The sequence below is a fragment of the Anolis sagrei genome, chromosome 4 (assembly GCF_037176765.1).
Source record: "Anolis sagrei isolate rAnoSag1 chromosome 4, rAnoSag1.mat, whole genome shotgun sequence".
NCBI classification, from domain to species: Eukaryota; Metazoa; Chordata; class Lepidosauria; order Squamata; family Dactyloidae; genus Anolis; species Anolis sagrei.
In genome coordinates, this window is record NC_090024.1 from 248,761,499 (window position 1) to 248,779,413 (window position 17,915).

A 17,915-nucleotide genomic window follows, 5' to 3' on the forward strand; every position below is an offset into this window, starting at 1 on the left:
GTCAGGAGAGAATGCCTCTAGACCATGGCCATACAGCCCGAAAAAACCTACAACAACCCAGGGATTCTGGCCATCAAAGCCTTCGTCAATCCATTGACCAAAACCTGATTCGGAATCCCTTTTGGACCAATGCTGGAGAGAGAGAGGGGGGTCCCTGGTCAGGAAAAGGTTGGTCAGCACTGAATGCCACTTAGTTATGGGGGAGGGGGCAGGGAGCACCCCAAGGCGAGCCAGAGTGACCCTGGGCTGTGCTGCCTGCTGACCCTTGGCTCTGTCCTCGCCCCCCCCCCCGTCTTCTTCTTCTTCCTTCTCCGAAGGGGGTCTTTGGAGGGGGGGGAGGTCAAGCTCTGCTGGCCTTTTCTTGTGGGAGGGGCTCCATCCGGGCGGAGAGTGGGGGGGGGGGTGTCCTCAGACCCTTAAGGAGGCGCGGCCCCCTCCCTTCCCCCCTGGAAGAGAGAGAGGCCCAGGGCCCAGGGCACCCCCTCCCCTCTCTGTCCGGAGGGAGGGAGGGAGGGAGGGAAGACGAGGGAGGGAGGGGCGGCCAGGCCAGGCCAGGCCAGGCGAGTCCGGCGGATCAGAAGCCGCTGCCGCCGCCGCCGGGAGAGGACGCCCCCACCCAGGCCGGCAAGTCCGGGGCAATGGGGGGGAGGGAGAGGGGGGGGAGGAGGAGGGGAGGACGGGGGAGGGGGCGCTACGTGCCCCTGAGACCCCCCAGGCCCGCTGCAGGGCGGAAGGAAGGAAGGAGGGGGGCACCCGACATCCCCCCCCTCCTTGACCCCGGCCCACTTTGGAGTCCTAAAGGAGTCCCCTTCAGAGCCCCCCACCCACCTACAGCGCGGCCCCTGGGACCCCCCCCCCCCCCCCGACCCAGGACCGACCAGCCAGGTTCCCTCTTTCTTTCCTCCTCGCGCATCCTCACCCCCAAGGGGAGGGGAGGAAGGAAAGAAAGGGCCGGGGGGGGGGGGGAGGGAGGGGGCTTGATTGTCACTTGGAATAGAGGAGTGCCCACGTAGGTTGGCTCTCTTGGCCTTCTGACAGAAGAGTTGGTCTGACTTGGGTTGGGTTCCCTCACTCTTCGGGAAGTGTGTGTATGTGCGTGTGTGTATGGGGGGGGGGGTGTTCTGCTGTGGTTGGTCCTGTTCCTCCTCCTCCTCCTCCGGTGGACCCCTCTATTTCCCTTGCATTGGATGCCTTGGAGGGTTGGGTCAGCCGCCCTCAGCCCCCTGGAAGAATCCTAGAATCCTAGAAGAGTTGGAAGAGACCTCCTGGGCCATCATCCAGTCCAACTCCATTCTGCCAAGAAGCAGGAATATTGCATTCAAAGCACCCCTGGCAGATGGCCATCCAGCCTCTGCTTCAAAGCTTCCAAAGAAGGAGCCTCCACCACACTCCCTCCGGGGAAGGCAGAGAGTTCCACTGCTGAACGGCTCTCTCTGGTGGGTGGGAGAGGCTGCCGGGACTGAAAGACACTTGTGGTTGTTGTGATTGGGAAGGGTCTCGTCCCGAATGCTCCACCGAGGGGTCTCGTCCCGAGGAGCCCCCTCCCGGGGTGGACTGGATGACCTCTAGGGTGCCCGTGGTGTGGGAGAGCCCCCTCCCCCAGCAGCGAGGCCCCTCTTCCGGGCGGGGGGCCACTCCTTGGGTTGGGTGGGAGGGAGGGAGGGAGGGGCGTCCTCCGCCCGGCGAGGGGTCTTGGCCGGGCCCTCCCACGCCCAGAGAGAGAGACCCTCGGCCTCAGGTGAGTGGGGGGGCCCTTCCTCTCTTGCCTTCCCCCCTCTTCGCTCTGGAAGTCCCCTCTCTCTAGGAAGAGAGAGAGAAAGAGAGAGAGAGATCTCCCTGAGGATGTCATGCTTGTCCCATTGAGTTCTTGCTGTGCCTGGTTTGGGTGGCTGGACCTGAGAAGATGGGCAAGGGGGGTGGATGGCATCCTTGAAGGGACTGGATGGACCTTGAAGGAGCTGGGGGTGGCCACGGCCCACAGGGAGCTCTGGCCTGGCCTGGTCCATGGGGTCACCAAGAGCCGGAAAGGACTGAACGAAGGAACAACAACAACAACAACAACCCGAGAAGGCGGCCTCCTCTCTCTCTCTCTCTCCTGGAGCCTCCTCCTCCTCCTCTCATTGCCACAGTGGCCACCATGGAGTGAGATCCTGCAAACAGGGGTTCCAACCTTAGCACAGGACACACCACTTGTCTCAGGCACACCACTCTTTCCCACCGCCATTCTCTCTCCCCCCTTCCCCCCTTGTTTCAAAGGCAATACAGGCAAGGGTGGTGCAGCGGCTTCAAATGCCGAGTTGCTGAACTTGCTGTTCAAAAGGTTGTTGATTCAAATCTAGGGAGCGGGATGAGCTCCTGCTGTTAGCCCCAGCTTCTGCCAGTTCGAAAACATGCAGATCATAGAATCATAGAACCACTGAGCTGAAAGAGACCTTGCTGACCATCCAGTCCAACCCCATTCTGCCAAGGAGCAGGAAAAGCACAAATGTGAGTAGATCAATAGGTACCACTTCGGCGGGAAGGTAACAGCATCCCATACAGTCATGGCAGTGGCCACATGACCCTGGAGGTGTCTGTGGACAGCACCGGCTCTTCGGCTTAGAAAAGGAGATGGACACACGACTAGGCTTCATGTCAGGGGGAAACCTTGACCTTGACCTAGGGATTGCCACTGAGGATCCAGTAGGATCCATAGCCATTAGCCACCACCCTCAGATCTTGGGCAGGGCCATGAATAGGTCACCAAGAGAGGAGGAGGAAGGAGGAAAAATGAAATGCAAAGAGACAGAATGGGGGACAATGAGGCCTGGCTCGAGAGCAGTACGTGTGAAAAAGATCTTGGAGTCCTCGTGGGGAGGAAGGGGAACATGAGCCAGGAATGTGATGTGGCGGCAAAAAAAGCCAATGGGATTGTGGCCTGCATCAAGAGGAGGAGCCTAGTGTCTAGATCTAGGGAAGTCATGCTCCCCATGCTCCATTCCGCCTTGGTTAGACCACTTTACCTGGAAGATTGTGTCCAATTCTGGGCACCACAATTCAAGAGAGATATTGACTCTAAGCTGGAATGTGTCCAGAGGAGGGCGACTAAAATGATCAAGGGTCTGGAGAACAAGCCCTATGAGGAGCGGCTTAAGGAGCGGGGCATGTTTAACCTGAAGAAGAGAAGGCTGAGAGGGGATATGATAGCCATGTATAAATATGTGAGAGGAAGCCACAGGGAGGAGGAGGAGGGAGCAAGCTTCCTTTCTGCTTCCTTGGAGACTAGGACGCAAGGGAAGAATGGCTTCAAACTACAAGAGAGGAGATTCCATCTGAACATGAGGAAGAACTTCCTGACTGTGAGAGCCGTTCAGCAGTGGAACTCTCTGCCCCGGAGTGTGGTGGAGGCTCCTTCTTTGGAAGCTTTTAAGCAGAGGCTGGATGGCCATTTGTCAGGGGTGATTTGAATGCAATATTCCTGCTTCTTGGCAGAATGGGGTTGGACTGGATGGCCCAGGAGGTCTCTTCCAACTCTTTGATTCTAGGATTCTATGACCAAAGCAGGCCACCTTAGAATCCTAGAGTTGGAAGAGACCTCGTAGGCCACCCAGTCCAACCCCATTCTGCCAAGAAGCAGGACAATCACAAATGTGAGCAGTCTAATGCACCATCAAATCTAATGCGCACCTCAACGTACACCTTTAGCCAAAAAAGGTGAGCATTAGAATCCTAGAGTTGGAAGAGACCTTGTGGGCCACCCAGTCCAACCTCCTGCCTTGGCTTCTGTTTGCAGCCCCTTTGAGCCCTCATCTTATTGGGAGTGTTTTAACTTGTGATGATTACTTCTCATGCGATTGTTATGACTGTTGAATGTGTTGCATTGTCTGTTTGGATTTGTTTGATTTGTTGCTGTTGTTGTTGTTGTTTTAATGGCCTTGAATGGCATGTTTACGTGGTCAGGGAGAGAAATAGAGTTTGACTTCCAGGCTGAGTGACTCTCTTTGGGAAGGGAGCCCAGGCCAGAGATTCTCAGGGATTTTTCTGAAGTGATGGTCTTTAGAGTCTTTAATGATACAACCAAGTCTTTATTATGGAACACACAACAAATCTTCAATGGTTCAAACAACACTTCAAGGCTGGTACCTGACTTTCATAGAATCCAAGAGTTGGAAGAGACCTCCTGGGCCATCATCCAGTCCAACTCCATTCTGCCAAGAAGCAGGAATATTGCATTCAAAGCACCCCTGACAGATGGCCATCTAGCCTCTATTTAAAAGCCTCCAAAGAAGGAGCCTCCACCACACTCCCTGCGGGGCAGAGAGTTCCACTGCTGAACGGCTCTCACAGTCAGGAAGTTCTTCCTCATGTTCAAGTGGAATCTCCTCTCTTGTAGTTTGAAGCCATTGTTCCGCGTCCTAGTCTCCAAGGAAGCAGAAAACAAGCTTGCTCCCTCCTCCTCCCTGTGGCTTCCTCTCACATATTTATACATGGCTATCATATCTCCTCTCAGCCTTCTCTTCTTCAGGCTAAACATGCCCAGCTCCCTAAGCTGCTCCTCATAGGACTTGTTCTCCAGACCCTTGATCTGCTCCCTCCTCCTCCCTGTGGCTTCCTCTCACATATGTATACATGGCCCTCATCATATCTCCTCTCAACCTTCTCTTCTTCTGGCTAAACATGCCCAGTTCCCTAAGCCGTTCCTCATAGGGCTTGTTCTCCAGACCTTTTATCATTTTAGTCGCTCTCCTCTGGACACATTCCAGCTTGTCAATATCTCTCTTGAATTGTGGTGCCCAGAATTGGACACAATATTCCAGGTGTGACACAATATTCCAGGTGTGACACTTTGATTAACTGTACTTACTCTGTCGGAAAAAAACCCTATTTAACCTCTCCCAGGCTGCTTTCTATCTATGCCTCATCGGTGTGGGTCCTACTACCGATTCCAAATGCGTCTGGGTATCGAGTAGACCTACCAGCCAAGGCTTGTAGATATTTCAGCTGGAGTTCAGTGGATCTGTAATGCTGTCCTCCCTCAGAGAATTCTTTGAGAACTTCAGGGCTGTTTTCCCTCTGATTGCCGTGAGGCTGAGAGGCTCTGAACTCTCAGCCAGAGCCTTGAGACCCTTTCCCTAGAATTTCTGTTTCTGTTTCCCCGGATGTTCTAGAGAAAAGAAGCTTTTCTACGGGACGAGCTGGTCTACGTCCTATAGTTTCGCTTCCTTATGAGAGACTGCTGAAAAAATGGCTCCTTTCCCTCCCAGAGCCCTGAACAAAGGGTGGAACCAAAGCTTAATTATGATGGGCAGGAGGCCTGCCCTATGACTGCAAAACAGATAACAGAAAGAAAATAAAGTTGGAGCTCCTGGTACAGCCGTACCAGCACACAGCCCTTCTGGGGAAGGAGACCCTTCCTTTTGGACCCAGAAGCCCCGAGGAAAGGGAGGCCCCAGGCCTTGTGCAATCTGCCTCCAAAGCCCCTCATGCCAAAGTGCTTTCCTTTTTGACCAGGGACCCCTGAGGAGGGGGTTCCTCCATTGCCTTCCTTGCAAATGCAGCCCGTGTCCCCTGGGATTGGCCAAGGTCTGGCCCCACTTGGCCTCCCAGATCAGGTGGGAGCTGGCGCTTTGAGAACATGTCTTGTCCAAGGCTTTCATGGCCAGAATCCCTACTGCTATGAGTTTCCTGGGCTGAATGGCCCATTCTTCCAGCAGCATTCTCTCCTGACGTTTCACCTGCATCTGTGGCTCATGGCATGTTCAAAGGCTTTGAGAATAATTAGGGCTGGGTGCTCTTTTGTGGTTTCCAGGCTGCGTGGCCAATGTGATCTAGCAACACTTCCTCCATTTTTTGTTTTACCTGCATCCAAGCCCGTAGCCAGGATTTTGATTGGGGGGGGGGGGGGGGGCAAGGATTTACCCTAGCAAACCTTTTGTATCGTTACCCCAATAAGACCCCCTCCATGCATCTGGGACATATTGAGCATGGTGATCAGATTATGATATGAATAAACATAACAGTTTAAATAATGTACCAGTAAGGCCTTCTCGTGGACCACCATCAGAATTTGGGGGGGGGGGGGGGAGCTGAAGCCTCTCCCCTCCCCCCCCCCCCCCCCCCCAGCTACATGCCTGCCTGCATCTGTGGCTACTGGCACCTTCAGAGGAGCCAATGGAAATGCCTGTAGCCACAGATGCAGGTGAAACATCAGGAGAAAATGCTGCTAGAAGACATTGGCAGCACAGTCCGGAAAGCACACAACAACAGTCCAGTGATTGTGGCTGTGAGAGCCTTCAGCAATACAATAGTTAGGCCTTTCATTCAGAATTGAAGCCCTCTTTCCTCGGGGCTTCCAGAATAACTTTATCATAACATTAAGAACTGCTTGGAGACTTTAAAACAGGGGCTGGATGGTCATCTGCTGGGAGTACTTGGACTGTGTCTGGTAGAAAGAAGGGGGTTGGACTGGAGGGCCTTTGGGGGGGCCATTCGGATTCTGGAAACTGGAGCCTGGAGGAATGAAGTCTCCTTTTCTGGAGGCTTTGAAGCAGAGGCTGCTGGCCATCTGTTGGGACAGATCAGATGGTGTAAGGCAGAAAGAAGGGGGTTGGTCTGGAGGGTCTCTCCTGGCCCTGAGCCCCCCCTGTCCCCCTTTTGCAGGTCCATCTCCGCCATGCCTCCTCTGAGCAGACCCTGCCTCTCCCTCCTCCTCCTGCTGCCCATCTTCCTGAGCCGGGCAAACACGGCAGAGACGCCGGGATGCAAGATCCGGATCACCGCCAAGGGCCTGGAGCTGGGTGAGCAACCTGGATTACATTATCTCACATTGTATTTGTTTTGGACTGCAACTCCCACCATTCCTAACAGCTGGTGGGCTGTCAAAGACTTTCATGGTTAGAATCACTAGGTTGTATATAAATAAAGTTATTATTATTATTATTATTATTATTATTATTATTGTGAGTTTTCCGGGCTTCCTGGCTCTGTTCCAGAAGCATTCTCTCCTGACGCTTCCCCTGCATCTATGGCAGGACTCCTCAAAAGTTCATAGAATCCTAGAATCCTAGGGTTGGAAGAGACCTCCTGGGCCATCATCCAGTCCAACCTCATTCTGCCAAGAAGCAGGAAAATCACCTTCAAAGCACCCCTGACAGATGGCCATCCAGCCTCTGTTTCAAAGCTTCCAAAGAAGGAGCCTCCACCACACTCCGGGGCAGAGAGTTCCACTGCTGAACAGCTCTCACAGTCAGGAAGTTCTTCCTCATGTTCAGATGGAACCTCCTCTCTTGTAGTTTGAAGCCATTGTTCCATTGCGTCCCAGTCTCCAGGGAAGCCGAAAGGAAGCTTGCTCTCTCCTCCCTGAGGCTTCCTCTCACATATTTGTGTATGGCCTTTATCATATCTCCTCTCAGCCTTCTCTTCTTCAGGCTAAACATGCCCAGCTTCCCAAACCGCTCCTCATAGGACTTGTTCTCCAGACCCTTGCTCCTTTGAGTCGCCCTCCTCTGGACACATTCCAGCTTAGAGTCAATCTCTCTCTTGAATTGTGGTGCCCAGAATGGGACACTGATTCCAGGTGTGGTCTAACCAAGGCGGAATAGAGCATGGGGAGCATGACTTCACTAGATCTAGACACTAGGCTCCTCTTGTTGAGTTGTGAGTTCTGAGGATGCCTGCCATAGATGCAGGCGAAACGTCAGGAGAGAATGCTTCTGGAACATGGCCAGGCACCTCAGAAAATTAACAGCTGGGTTGCTGTAAATTTTCTGAGGTGCCTGGCCATGTTATGAATTGTGGGAATTGAAGTCCAAAACACCCAAGTTGGCCCTCATGCTTGCTATTCAATTTCCTTGTACATCCTACAAGGAAATTAAATGCCAGCAAATGTGGGGTTCTCCCTCCCCCCACTGGGTCCCCTTCCCTTGGTCCAATGGCTGGACATGGCCTTGGGATGCCAGAGGGGAGAGGCACCGGAGGAGGGGGTGCCAGGCTGACCATCTCAAGCCTGGAGGTGGAAACAGTCCCTTGGGAGGCTTAGGAGACCACCAGCTGGACCAGAGTCGTCTCAAAGAGCACTCAATGCCCTTCTAGGCTGCACCCACAGGAGGAGTGCGCCCAATGCATGGGGAGTCCCGCTCTCTTCTGCCTTGGTCAGAGCACTCCTGAGTTGTGTCCAGTTCCTGGCAGGAGCACAATGCAAGGTACAGAATAGGTGGGAGATGTCCCGAGGAGGGCGGACCAAATGGTGCAAGGTCTGGAAACTATGGCTCCCCCTGAGGAGGAGCAGGGGAGGGGGCTGCAAGGGGCGATTGCCTTGGATCAAAGGAAGTGAGAGAAGGACAGACCAGGTGTCAATCAAACTTTGGAAGGAGGTCCCATTGAGGAGGAAGAGAAAGAAGCCGGGCAAGGCCTGTCCTCTGATGCTCAAGAGGCCGGGACACAGGGAGCAATGGAGACAAGCTCTATTGGTGTTCAGTTCTTGTGGGTTTTTTCGGGCTATTGGTGTTGTTGTTGTTGTTAGATGCACAACAAGATGAGTCCATAGCAGACAAGATCACTCTTCCGGCTATTGTATTGGGTCACATGTTGGACACTTCCCAAGTGTCTAGGACTGTGTGATGTATCGGCAAATAATGCGCGCAGATCCCAGTGAGGTGGCAGATGGTAATTTTATCAGTACCGATTGTGTTTAAGTGCAGGCCAAGGTCTTTAGGCACTGCACCCAGTGTGCCGATCACCACTGGGACCCCCTTGAATGGCTTGTGCCACAGTCTTTATTATTATTATTATTATTATTTATTTATTTATTTATTGCATTTGTTGACCGCCCCTCTCAGCCCGAAGGCGACTCGGGGCGGTTCACAACAACAAAAGAGACAGTGTACAAAAAGCCGAGACGATACAGACCAGACAATACAACATAACATATACTTAAACTAAAAAACCGCTTCGTCAAGTCCTGGGGTCATAGCCAAAATTCACAGTCCTAGTTCAGTCCATAGTCATTCAATGCACTCAGTTGAAGGCCTGCTCGCAGAGCCATGTTTTCAGGCCCCTACGAAAGGCCATCAAGGAGGGCGCCTGTCTAACTTCAGCAGGGAGGGTGTTCCACAGCCGGGGGGCCACCACCGAGAAGGCCCGCTCCCTCGTCCCCGCCAGACGTGCCTGTGAGGCAGGCGGGACCGAGAGAAGGGCCTCCCCGGATGATCTCAAGGCCCTCGTGGGCTCGTAGGCCGAGATGCGGTCTGCAAGGTATTTTGGGCCGGAACCGTTTAGGGCTTTGTAGGATAACACCAGCACCTTAAATTGGGCCCGGTAGCAGATCGGCAGCCAGTGGAGCTGGGACAGCAGAGGCGTTGTATGCTCTCTGCTTCCAGCTCCCGTTAACAACATGGCTGCCGCGCGCTGGACTAGCTGGAGCTTCCGGACCGTCTTCAAGGGCAGCCCCACGTAGAGAGCGTTGCAGTAGTCGAGGCGGGATGTGACCAAAGCGTGTACCACCGTGGCCAAGTCAGACTTCCCAAGATACGGGCGCAGCTGGCGCACGAGCCTAAGCTGTGCAAATGCTCCCCTGGTCACCGCTGAAACCTGGGGCTCCAGGCTCAGCGATGAGTCCAGGGTCACACCCAAGCTGCGAACCTGCGCCTTCAAGGGGAGTGCGACCCCGTCCAGCACAGGCTGTAACCCTATACCCTGTTCGGCCTTGCGACTGACCAGGAGTACCTCTGTCTTGTCTGGATTTAATTTCAGTTTGTTCGCCCTCATCCAGACCATTACAGCGGCCAGGCACCGGTTCAGGACTTCGACGGCCTCCTTAGTAGCAGGTGGGAAGGAGTGACAGAGTTGGACGTCATCTGCGTACAGGTGACACCGCACCCCGAAACTCCGGATGATCTCACCCAGCGGCTTCATGTAGATGTTAAACAGCAAGGGGGACAAGATGGAACCCTGAGGAACGCCACAGGTCAACGGCTGCGGCGTTGAACAGGAGTCCCCCAACAACACCTTCTGGGTACGACCCTCCAGAAATGATCGGAGCCACTGCAGAGCAGTGCCCCCGAGGCCCATCTCTGCAAGGCGCCCCAGAAGAATACCGTGGTCGACGGTATCGAAGGCCGCTGAGAGGTCCAGGAGCACCAACAGGGACACACTCCCCCTGTCTAGCTCCCGACGGAGATCATCCACTAAGGCGACCAAGACCGTCTCGGTACCATGCCCCGGTCTGAAACCAGACTGTGCCGGATCCAGATAATCCGTGTCTCTCAAGAATACCTGGAGTTGTGAGGCCACCACGCTTTCCATGACTTTGCCCAAAAAGGGAAGATTGGAAACAGGCCGAAAGTTGTCCAATTTAGTGGGGTCGAGTGATGGTTTCTTCAACAGCGGCTTTATAACAGCCTGTTTTAGGCTCGCTGGAATCTTGCCTTCCCGAAGGGAGGCGTTAACCACCACCGTTACCCACTCGGCCAATCCCCCTCTGGCCTCCTTAAGAAGCCAGGATGGGCAGGGGTCTAGGATGGACGTGGTGGGTCTCATCCCTCCAAGTACCTTGTCCACATCCTCGGGTTTCACAAACTGAAAAGAATCCAACAAAATCTGACAAGCAGGTGCTTGTGTCACATCCACGGAGACTGCATCTAAAGTGGCGTCCAGCCCGGAACGGATCAAAGCGACTTTGTCTGCAAAGAACCGAGCAAATGCTTCACAGCGCGTTGCCGAGTTGTCAGGGCTCCCACCGGTAGGGGGAGTTAAAAGACCTCTGACAACCCGGAACAACTCCGCCGGACGGTTCTTTGCAGACGCAATAGTGGCCGCAAAGAAAGTTTTCTTTGCGGCTTTTATTGCCGCGGCGTATGCCCTCAAAAAGGACACAAACCGTGCTCGGTTTGACTCGCTTGGGTCCGATCGCCACACGCTCTCTAGAACCCTCTTCCTTCGCTTCATCGCTGCCAGCTCCTCGGTGAACCAAGGGGCTGGTTTAGCTCGGTTACTTGAGAGGGGACGTTCCGGAGCGATCATGTCAATAGCCCTGGTCATCTCCCCATTCCAGAGAGCGACCAAGGCCTCGACATTGTCGCCTACCGCGGCGGCGGGAAACTCCCCAAGAGCCGTCAGGAATCCGTTCGGATCCATTAGCCTCCTGGGGCGGACCATCTTAATGGGTCCTCCACCCTTGCGGAGGTTAGGGGGCGCAGTAAGCCTAAATCTAATCAGGAAGTGGTCGGACCATGGCAACGGAGAGATGGACAACTCCTCCACACCGCCACCCTGCTCCCATCCCTGGCAGAAAACCAAGTCCAATGTGTGTCCAGCACAGTGGGTGGGGCCAGTTATTTGTTGGGACAGCCCCATGGTTGCCATGGCGGACATGAAGTCCTGAGCTGCACCTGTGAGGGTTGCCTCGGCGTGGATGTTGAAGTCCCCCAGCACAAGGAGCCGTTGGGACTCCACCACCAGGCTCGAGACCACCCCCGCTAGCTCAGGTAGGGAGACTGTAGTGCAGCGAGGTGGACGGTACACTAACAGAATCCCTATTCTGTCCCGGTCACCCACCCTCAGGTGGACGCATTCAAAATTTGTGGTCTGCGGGATGGGGCTCCTGGTTAGATGGATGGTATCTCTATAGACCACTGCGACCCCGCCTCCCCGTCCTCCGGCTCTTGGTTGGTGTTGCACGGAGAAACCTGGAGGACAAAGCTGGGAGAGATTTACGCCCCCCGCTTCATCCAACCAGGTCTCCGTGATGCACGCCAGATCTGCCCGTTCCTCCAGGATTAAGTCCTGAATCCAAGTTGTTTTTCCGTTGACAGACCTGGCGTTCAACAACACCACCTTCAAGCCAGAGGGCCCGCTCACCTGGTTACACCAAGTTACCTTAGGAGACCTTTTGGGGATAGTTAATTTAGAGAAGCGGTCCGAATTAGGCCGAATTCGAGGTCTCCTTCTCCCGCATCTCCTCCTTCCCACCACGACCTCTATGGGGACCCCTCGGCTAGTGGAACACCTCCCCCCCTCCATGCCGCCGTTGTGAGCTATAAGATTACTTTCTTGCCAGCATCCCCCCTCCCCCTCCCCCCCCCTCCCCACCACACTCTCCATCACAGGCTTATTATTATTATTATTATTAGAAACACAGCAAGATGATTTCACAACAGACACTCTGCTGGCTGTTGTATTGGATCACATGTTGGATACTTCCCAAGTGTCTAGGACTGTGTGATGTATTATTATTATTGTTATTGTTATTATTGTTATTATTATTATTATTTGAAACACATCAAGATAAGTTCACAACAGACACTCTGCTGGCTGTTGTATTGGATCACACGTCAGAGACTTCCCAATTGTCTAGGTCTGTGTGATGTATCTGTGAATAATGCATGCAGATCCGAGTAGGGTGGCCTTTTGCAGCTGGCAGGTGGTCATTTTGTCAGTGCCGATTGTGTTTAAGTGCAGGCCAAGGTCTTTAGGCACTGCACCCAGTATGCCCATCACCACTGGAACCACCTTGACTGGCTTGTGCCAGAGTTGTTGTTGTTGTTGTTGTTGTTGTTGTTATTATTATTATTATTATTATTATTATTATTATTATTTTCCTGACACAAAAGCACAGTATGTCACAGCAAACGAGATCTATATATGCTGGATTTTGTATCACAAAATCACAAGTTGAACCCTTCCCAAGCGTCTAGGACTGTGTGATGTATTTTTGAATGATGCGCGCAGATCCAAGTTAGGAGGCCTTTTGCAGATGACAGATCGTGATTTTGCCGATGTTTATTGTTCCCAAATGCCAGCTGAGGTCTTTTGGCATGGCACCCAGTGCGCCCATCACCACTGGGACCACCAGGACTGGTTTATGCTGTCAGAGCCTTTGCAGTTCGATTTGGAGGTCTGGATAGCGGCTGAGTTTTTCGTGTTGTTTCTCCTCAATGCGACTCTCACCTCCAATGGCGACATCCATCATCCAGACTGTTTTCTTTTCCACAATTGTGATGCCTGGTGTATTGCGTTCCAAAACTTGGTCAGTCTGGATTTGAAAGTCCCACAGGATTTTTGTGTGTTCATTCTCCATGACCTTTGCAGGTTTATGATCCATTTACCAGTTCTTTACTGCTGGCAGGTGGTCCTTGGGACATAAGTTCCAGGGAATCATCTGGGCCACAGAGTTGTGCCTCTGTTTGTAGTCCTTCTGTGCAATTTTCTTGCAGCAGCTGAGGAGATGGTCCATGGTTTCCTCCGCTTCTTTGCACAGCCTGCATTTTGGGTCATCCGCTGGTTATTAATATTATTATTATGTTTATTTATACCCCACTTTTCTCTCCACAATGGAGGCCCAAAGTGGCTCAAAGATAGACTCAAAGAGATAGTTGTTGTTGTTGTTGTTGTTGTTGTTGTTGTTGTTGTTGTTATGTTTCTTTATGCCCGGCCTTTTCTCCCCACAGGAGACTCAAAGCAGCTTACTTTAAAAGCATTTCAAGACAGTTGACATCTACAAGTATACAAACATTAAAACAGCATTGCACTCCTCTAAGGAAGGGATTCAACCTGAGCAGAAGGAAGACTTTCCTGACGGGAACAGTAGGATGTTCTGCCTTTGCTCAGGTGGAGTCTCCTTCCTTCATAGAATCCTAGAATCCTAGAATCCTAGAGTTGGGAGAGACCTCCTGGGCCCTCATCCAGTCCAACCCCATTCTGCCAAGAAGAAGGAATATTGCATTCAAAGCACCCCCGACAGATGGCCATCCAGCCTCTGTTTAAAAGCTTCCAAAGAAGGAGCCTCCACCACACTCCCTCCGGGGCAGAGAGTTCCACTGCTGAACAGTCTCTCACAGTCAGGAAGGTCTTAGAATCATAGAATCCTAGAATCCTAGAGTTGGGAGAGACCTCCTGGGCCATCATCCAGTCCAACCCCATTCTGCCAAGAAGCAGGAATATTGCATTCAAATCACCCCTGGCAGATGGCCATCCAGCCTCTGTTTCAAAGCTTCCAAGGAAGGAGCCTCCACCACACTCCGGGGCAGAGAGTTCCACTGCTGAACGGCTCTCCCAGTCAGGAAGTTCTTCCTCATCTTCAGATGGAATCTCCTCTCTTGTAGTTTGAAGCCATGGCTCCATTGCGTCGTAGTCTCACTCCAGGGAAGCAGAAAGGAAGCTTGCTCCCTCCTCCTCCTCCCTGTGGCTTCCTCTCACATATTTATACATGGCCCTCATCATGTCTCCTCTCAGCCTTCTCTTCTTCAGGCTAAACATGCCCAGCTCCTTAAGCCGCTCCTCATAGGGCTTGTTCTCCAGACCCTTCTTTCCTTCTCTGGAGGTCTTTCTTTAGGCACAGGCTGGATGTCCACCTAGAATCCCTGAGTAGGAAGAGACCTGGTGGGCCATCATCCAGTCCAACCCCTTTCTGTTGGACTGGATGATCGCCTTCAAAGCACCCCTGCCAGATGGCCATCCAGCGTCTGTTTCAAAGCCTCCAAAGAAGGAGCCTCCACCGTCTGCTGGGAGGGCTGGGAGCTCTAGGTCCTGTTGACCCCCTCCCCCCCCCCCCAATCCCTGTCTTTTTGCAGTGAAGCAGGAGGGGCTGCGCTTCGTGGAGCAAGAGCTGGAGAACATCACCATCCCGGACCTTCACGGCAAGGAAGGCCAGTTCCACTACAACATCAGCAAGTGAGTTCCACCACAACATCCGCTTAAGCGGCTGAGGGGCAAAAGGAAGGGGCCTGAGGCTGTGAGGAATGGTGGGAGTTGAAGTCCAAAACACCTGGGGGGCTGCAGGTGGCACCTGGTTTGGAAAGCCCTCCTTTGGTCAACATCACCTCTGTGCTGCCGTGATGTGCCTGGCCCTGTCCTCCCAGTCTCCCTCTCCCAGTCCCTGATGGTGCCCTTCTCCCTCCCTTTTCCCAGCGTGAGGGTGACCCACCTGGACCTGCCCTTCTCGGACCTGCGCTTCCAGACCAAGCAGCACCTGGCCTTCGACATCCGCAACGCCTCCATCGCCCTCCGCTTCCGCCGGCAGATCCTCTACTGGTTCTTGTGAGTGAGTGAGTGACGAGGGCCAACCTCTCTCAAGTCGCCCTATTCCACGCATGCACACCTTTGGGGGCTAAAGCACCTCCCCAAAATTAGAGTACACCTTAGATTCACGTCCTAGAGTCACCTTCCTGCAGATCCAAAGGGGAAGCTGCTTCAGGAGCTCCTCTTTGAAGGACATCTTCTCTAATGCAATGGTGCTTAGTGCTATGCAAGGCTGGGATTTGTAGTTTGGTGAGGCATCAGCATCCTTTGGCAGGGAAGGCCCAATGCCTTGTCCAACTACATGACTCCATAGCATTGAACCAAGCCAATTGAAGTGGATTGTTGTAGGTTTTTTCGGGCTATATGGCCATGCTCTAGAGGCATTCTCTCCTGATGTGCCTCATCCATGCTCAATGGCGTGTGCACACTCTGGTTACATCCCGTATAGAGTACTGCAATGCTCTCTACATGGGGTTGCCTTTGAAGACTGTCTGGAAGCTTCAACTGGTCCAACGGACAGCAGCCAGATTGCTAACTGGAGTGGCTCCTAGGGAGCATACAACTCCCTTGTTGTGCCAGATCCACTGGCTACCAGTTTGCTACTGGGCACAATTCAAAGTGCTGGCTTTAGCCTATAAAGCCCTAAACCAGCGTTTCTCAACCTGGGGGTCGGGACCGCTGGGGGGTCACAAGGAGGCATCAGAGGGGTCACCAGAGACCACCAGAAAACACAGTATTTTCTGTTAGTATGGTGGTTCTGTGTGCCAAGTTTGGCCCAATTCTATCGTTGGTGGAGTTCAGAATACTCTTAGATTGTAGGTGAACTATAAATCCTAGTAACTACAACTCTCAAAGGTCAACATCTGTTTTCCCCAAACTCCACCAGTGTTTGGGCATATTGAGTATTCATGCCAAGTTTGGTCCAGATCCACCATTGTTTGAATCCACAGTGATCTCTGGATGTAGGTAAACTACAACTCCAAAACTCAAGGTCAATGCCCACCAAACCCTTCCAGTATTTTCTATTGGTCATGGGAGTTCTGTGTGCCAAATTTGGTTCAATTCCATCATAGGTGGAGTTTGGGATGCTCTTTGATTGTAGGCGAACTATAAATCCCAGCAACTACAACTCCTAAATGGCAAAATCAATTCCCCCCATCCCGCCAGTATTCAAATTTGACCATATTAGGTATTTGGTCCAGTGAATGAAAATCCATCCTGCATATCAGATATTTACATTATGATTCATAACAGGAGCAAAATTCCAGTTATGAAGTAGCAACGAAAGTAATTTTATGGTTGGGGGTCACCCCAACATGAGGAACTGTATTGAGGGGTCACGGCATTCGGAAGGTTGAGGACCACTGCCCTAAACGGTTCTGGCCCAACTTACCTGTCCGAACGAATCTCCCCTTATGGACCTGCGAGGACTTTGAGATCACCTGGAGAGGCTCTGCTCTTGGACCCGCCATCATTGCAAGTACGGTTGGCGGGAACGAGAGGCAGGGCCTTCTCAGCGGTGGCCCCACGGCTATGGAACGCCCTTCCTGGGGAGATTAGATAGGCTTCCTGGCTCCTATCATTCCAGAAGAGTCTTAAGGCATGGCTTTTTTGAGCGGACATTTGAAAATACGGAGTAACAGATATAATAATGGAATAACTATATGGTGGAACTGGATATTGTTTTAAGGATTATTGATTGAAGAATGTGTCATTATAATGTTTGATTTTATTGTTGCTGATGTTTTTTATATTGTACTAGGTGTACCCTCTAAGCGTTGCTGTGGCCAACCTTCCCTCTTTCTCTCCCTCCTTCTTTCCCTCCTTCCTTCACTCCCTCTTACCTTCCCTTCTCGTCTTTCCTTCTCTTCTTCCTTCCTTCTCTATCTCTTTCCGTCCTTCCCCCTTTTTCTTTCTCTTCTGCTGTCTCTCTTTTCTCCCTTCTTCTCTCTTTCCTTCCCTCCCTCTTTCTCTACATCTTCCCCCCTTCCTTCGCTCCCTCTTTCCTTCCTTCATTCCCTTTTTTCTTTCCTTCTCTCCTTCCTTCCTTCTCCCTTTTTCTTTCTCTTCTGCTGTCTCTCTTTTCTCCCTTCTCTCTTTCCTTCCCTCCCTCTTTCACTACATCTTCCCCCCTTCCTTCGCTCCCTCTTTCCTTCCTTCTTTCCCTTTTTTCTTTCCTTCTCTCCTTCCTTCTCTAACTTTCTTTCCTTCCCCCTTTTTCTTTCTCTTCTGCTGTCTCTCTTTTCTCCCTTCTCTCTTTCCTTCCCTCCCTCTTTCACTACATCTTCCCCCCTTCCTTCGCTCCCTCTTTCCTTCCTTCTTTCCCTTTTTTCTTTCCTTCTCTCCTTCCTTCTCTAACTTTCTTTCCTTCCCCCTTTTTCTTTCTCTTCTGCTGTCTCTCTTTTCTCCCTTCTCTCTTTCCTTCCCTCCCTCTTTCACTACATCTTCCCCCCTTCCTTCGCTCCCTCTTTCCTTCCTTCTTTCCCTTTTTTCTTTCCTTCTCTCCTTCCTTCTCTAACTTTCTTTCCTTCCCCCTTTTTCTTTCTCTTCTGCTGTCTCTCTTTTCTCCCTTCTCTCTTTCCTTCCCTCCCTCTTTCACTACATCTTCCCCCCTTCCTTCGCTCCCTCTTTCCTTCCTTCTTTCCCTTTTTTCTTTCCTTCTCTCCTTCCTTCTCTAACTTTCTTTCCTTCCCCCTTTTTCTTTCTCTTCTGCTGTCTCTCTTTTCTCCCTTCTCTCTTTCCTTCCCTCCCTCTTTCACTACATCTTCCCCTTCCTTCGCTCCCTCTTTCCTTCCTTCTTTCCCTTTTTTCTTTCCTTCTCTCCTTCCTTCTCTAACTTTCTTTCCTTCCCCCTTTTTCTTTCTCTTCTGCTGTCTCTCTTTTCTCCCTTCTCTCTTTCCTTCCCTCCCTCTTTCACTACA

General features: G+C 52.2%; 1 protein-coding gene across 3 annotated transcripts in view; it reads left to right on the plus strand.

The window, feature by feature from the left end:
• The first annotated feature begins 545 nt into the window (after nucleotides 1–545).
• Nucleotides 546–17,915, plus strand: part of PLTP (phospholipid transfer protein) — a 35,171-nt gene continuing 17,801 nt past the window's right edge. Inside the window, exons 1-4 of one of the 3 annotated variants that reach the window (XM_067468339.1) lie at nucleotides 546–624; nucleotides 6,640–6,776; nucleotides 14,547–14,646; nucleotides 14,884–15,012. In XM_067468339.1, coding sequence (XP_067324440.1) covers nucleotides 6,653–6,776; nucleotides 14,547–14,646; nucleotides 14,884–15,012 — 353 coding nt within the window. In that variant the 5' untranslated portion in view covers nucleotides 546–624; nucleotides 6,640–6,652. Of the gene's footprint in view, nucleotides 625–1,684; nucleotides 1,739–2,465; nucleotides 2,488–6,639; nucleotides 6,777–14,546; nucleotides 14,647–14,883; nucleotides 15,013–17,915 lie in introns of those variants that run through there. The other 2 variants (XM_067468340.1, XM_067468338.1) reach the window with 2 other exon arrangements.